Source organism: Trichosurus vulpecula, chromosome 9 (genome assembly GCF_011100635.1).
Source record: "Trichosurus vulpecula isolate mTriVul1 chromosome 9, mTriVul1.pri, whole genome shotgun sequence".
Classification (NCBI taxonomy): Eukaryota; Metazoa; Chordata; class Mammalia; order Diprotodontia; family Phalangeridae; genus Trichosurus; species Trichosurus vulpecula.
The window spans coordinates 14,663,965-14,668,236 of record NC_050581.1 but is presented as its reverse complement, the minus strand read 5'-3'; the positions used below and the strand labels follow the sequence as shown (position 1 = coordinate 14,668,236).

General features: G+C 43.8%; 1 protein-coding gene across 1 annotated transcript; it reads left to right on the top strand.

The window, feature by feature from the left end:
* The first annotated feature begins 2,721 nt into the window (after positions 1–2,721).
* On the top strand, positions 2,722–3,830 carry LOC118831092 (hemoglobin subunit zeta-like). The gene is made up of 3 exons (XM_036738250.1): positions 2,722–2,816; positions 3,253–3,457; positions 3,702–3,830. Exons 1-3 carry the CDS (start codon positions 2,722–2,724, stop codon positions 3,828–3,830), a joined length of 429 nt encoding a protein of 142 aa, XP_036594145.1.
* Positions 3,831–4,272: the final 442 nt, after the last annotated feature.

Here is a 4,272-nt window from a genome sequence, read left to right as displayed (position 1 = left end):
CCGCCCCTGAGCCCTCCTGATATTAAACAACATAGAATCTCTGAAGAAAGGGGAGAGGAGTGCAGCTAGGTGGTGCAGTGGATAGAGCACCAGCCTTGAAGTCAGGAGGACCTGATTTCAGATCTGGCCTCAAACCCTTATTAGCTGTGTGACCCTAGACAAATCACTTAATCCTGATTGCCTCTTTTTTAAAAAAAATCTCCTAATTAGAGATTAGATCTCCTAATTCACAATTTAGTCCTCTTTCCACTCAGCCATTTTGCAACTATCTTCTAAGACAGATAAGAATCAATATTATTCTTCCCATTTTTAAGATAAGGAAACTTGAGGCACCAAGTAAAGAGACAACTACACAATATATCAGATAAATGACTGTAAACCCCATGGCAGTCCTATAGTGTCTGTACTTAGCTAGAAAAATGTGTACTTTCCAGGATCAGCCTTTCATTTGTTCTCAGTGGAGAAAAAAGCATGGTAGCCATCAACCTCTTGGCCTGGGGGCCCCTGTGGCAGGGTGTCTCAGGTCTTTTGGCCCAATTTAATACAAATAAAACAGAGTCCTTGTGTCAGAGCTTAGATAGAACATAGAAAGCTAAAACCAGAAGGAAACTTAGAACATAGACTGTACAGCTAGAAGAGAATTTGGCAGTTGCCTAGTCCAATATGCTTATTTTACAGATGAAGGAAACAAGGCCCAGGAAGGCTAGTGACTTGCCTAAAGTTGCTGCTACTAAATTTGTGAAAATACTTTGAAAAGTTAAGTGCTTCAAATGCCAATAATTATTATTACCATTTTTATTATTATTAGTCCATGTCCAGAAGAATTAACATAATAACTCACATTTAAATACCCACAAGTATATATCAACATAAATTTATAACCACTTATATGATCATAAAGCACTTTATTTTCATGATTTCATTTGTGGGGCAGCCCATCCTTCACATTGATGTCTGAACTTCCTTCCTGTTTATAGATCTGGGCATGTTACTCCTCTGCTCATAATCCTCCAGTAACTTCCTATTGCCCTCTGAGTAAAGTTCAAACTCTTTAGTCTGGCATTAAAACCTGTCCAGCATCTGACACCATCTTACCTTTTGAGTCTTTTCTCACACGTGCTTTAGGCTCCAGTCAAACTAGAATACTTGTCATTCACCATGTCAGGTTGCTTACCATCTTAGGGAGGGGGAAAGTAAGAGAGGGAGAGAGAAAATTTGGAGCTTGAATTTTTTTAAAAAAATGAATGTTATTGGGAAATGTAATTGGGAAAAAATAAAGTACTATTTAAAAAAGAAAAATGGGAATCTTAGAGAATTAGGAGGTACAAAGCATCTGATTTAAAATTTCTAAAGGACTGTTAGGTGAATGATATTATATCCTCTCCTCTGTGCATCTACAGGTCAAATCTGAATCCAAGCTAGAGAAGCGGAAGTCACAGTAAGCCAAATTTTGCCTCAATATATGGAAGAACTCCCTAACAAGTGGAGATGCCCCAAAATGGGAGGAAGATCATGAGCTTCCTGTCACTGAGAACATTCATTCAGAGACTGGATGATCCTCATCACTGATATAATAGAAAAGATTCTACCATGGAGTGGTGATTTGGACTAGGTGATCTCTAACATCTTACCAATCCCAGGATTCTGTGACTCAAATATAATTAAGTGCTAAATTGTGTATGGGCAGAGTCTAAGTTCTGTAGGAATTCAAAGGAAGGAGATCAGTGTGGGCTACAGGGCCAGGAAGGACTTCTCAGGGATAGTGGACCTTGAGCTGGGTTTTCACCCTCACTTTCTGTCCTCTTTCTTGATCTCCAGGTCCCTGGGGAGATGCTTCCTAAAAGAATACATTGAATATCATTTACCATGAATCAAAGGGGCAGCTTAGGTGGTGGGTATAGAGCCAGGCTCAAAGCCAAGAAGATCAGAGTTAAATCCTGCCTCGATGGTTATGTTCTATTAAGTCATGGTAGCTGTGTGGGCCCCAGAAAGCCATTGAACTAATTTAGTCTGTCAGTTACAGAGAGGATGTCGATCTGCATATATAGGGATGTATATGGATAGGGAGTTTTCTCACCCAAATGGAAATTCCCTATACCATGAAACCATAAGTCCAGTCCCTACTCCTATGTGCCATAGAACCCTGGAATGTTAATACTGGAAATGATCTGAGAAAGCTCCTATTCCAACCCCTGCCTTTTATAAAGGAAAAACAGAGCCCCAAAGAGAGTAACTAACCCAAAGTAACACAGCTATAAACTGAAGTTTAGGTTGGGTACAAATTGTTGGTATGCTGAAATATGCTTGTGGGCTTGCTGAGTTAACAAACTTAATTGTAATATTGGGTCACTGAAACCTGGGCCCCTTAGGCTTCCATATCTTCCCGCTGGACCTTGTGTCCAGGGTTGTGGCCAACACCTCCCTTCTGGACCTTTGTTAAGATGGTAGAAACTGATAGGCCCCTCTTGCTCAAGTCTCTTGTCTTTCTCCCCCACCCCCAACCCATCTGCCCACCACACTACTGTCTCTAACAGAGATAAGATTACCCCACCTCTTTGGGCTGTCCCCTCACCCCTACTGGCCAATGGCTTGGGGCAGCTGTGCAGCCCTGTTTTGGCCATAGTCCTATATAAAGGGACCCTTGGGGAACAAATACTTATCCAGGTTTGTCCTGAGTTTCTACTGAAAGCAGAACTCAAGCTCAACCCAAAGCCAGCTGCCATGTCTCTGACCAAGTCCGACAAGACTATCATTGCCACCATCTGGAGCAAGATTGCCCCACAGGCTGACTCCATCGGCACTGAGGCCCTGGAAAGGTAAGAGTGCATCCCAGGGCTTTCCCATTCATGATATCATTAGGGATCAGCTCCCTAGGCCCCTAGGATCATCAGGGGATTCCAGGCAATGAGTTTACTCTGGCCTGCCTTTGGGCAGGACAGACGTCACCACACTGTCCTTTTCAGGGCTTCGTGAGGTCAGACTAGGGTTTGGGTTCAGGTTCACGTTAGGGTTCTGAGTGGAAAAAGAGTGGGCTAAAAGTTAGTTATTTGAAGAAGCAACTGAAAGAAATTAAGTTTAAAGCAATATCATCAGCTCTGTATTTCCCCATCCTGACTATAGCACTTCTGTGCACATAATGGTCAATTGAGCAGAATGGAGAACATGGAACCACTTGGAGGGATGGGGTGTCTCCTGCAGCCTCAACAGCCTTCTCCCAGATTCAACTAAGACTCTCCCCTATCTTCTCCCTAGGCTTTTTACCAGCTACCCCCAGACCAAGACCTATTTCCCCCACTTTGACCTGCACCATGGCTCAGCCCAGCTGCATGCCCATGGTACCAAAGTGATCAATGCTCTTGGGGATGCTGTCAAGAACATTGACAACATTCACAGTGCCCTGTCCAAGCTCAGTGAACTCCATGCCTACATCCTCAGAGTGGACCCTGTCAACTTCAAGGTGAGCTTTTGGAGTCAGGAAGGGCAGTGGATTCGATATTCTCAAGGAGGGGGGCCCAACCCCATAGGAGTACATCCCCAGTTCCCTATCCCCCTATGTCTCATCCTTTCTCTCCTCCATCAGTTTTAAGATCTCATCTGTTTCTCATCCCATCTCCTGCTATATTGTCCCCTGCTCTCCTAATGTTTCAATTCCTTCACTCATCCCAGTCCCAATAGTTTCACCTCCTTCTTTTCTCCCACAGCTCCTGTCTCATACCATCTTGGTTACCTTGGCTGCCCACTTCCCTGCTGAGTTCACTGCGGAAGCGCATGCTGCCTGGGACAAATTCCTGTCCATTGTGGCTTCAGTCCTGACTGAGAAGTATAGATGAGCCCCCTGGACTAGAGCCCTGAGAGGATAGAGGGGGCTGTGTGGTCACCAGCCTCCTACCCCAGTCCAGGCACTCTTCCCTCACGGTGCCTTCCCTATAGGTCTGTCCTCTATGAGCCTCAAATAAATGGATAAACTTCATCTTCTGTCTCTCTGGTTATTATTTCTGGTTATTAACAGTCCTTACTTAAGTTTATGACCCTTGGCATAGATCCAAGGCAGAGATGGGAAAGGGATAGCCAGAACAGCAAATGTTTTATCATGATTTTAACCTTGTAAAAGTGTTTCTTCATCCATTATTGCACTGTTATCCTAACCATAGATTTTAACCATCCAGGTCAGAATAGAAAGGAAACTTAGAACTTACAGCCAAGATGTGGGGTGGGGTGTGTGTGTGTGTATGTGTGTATGTATAAAATCTAGGTGCATGTGACCCAGATGTG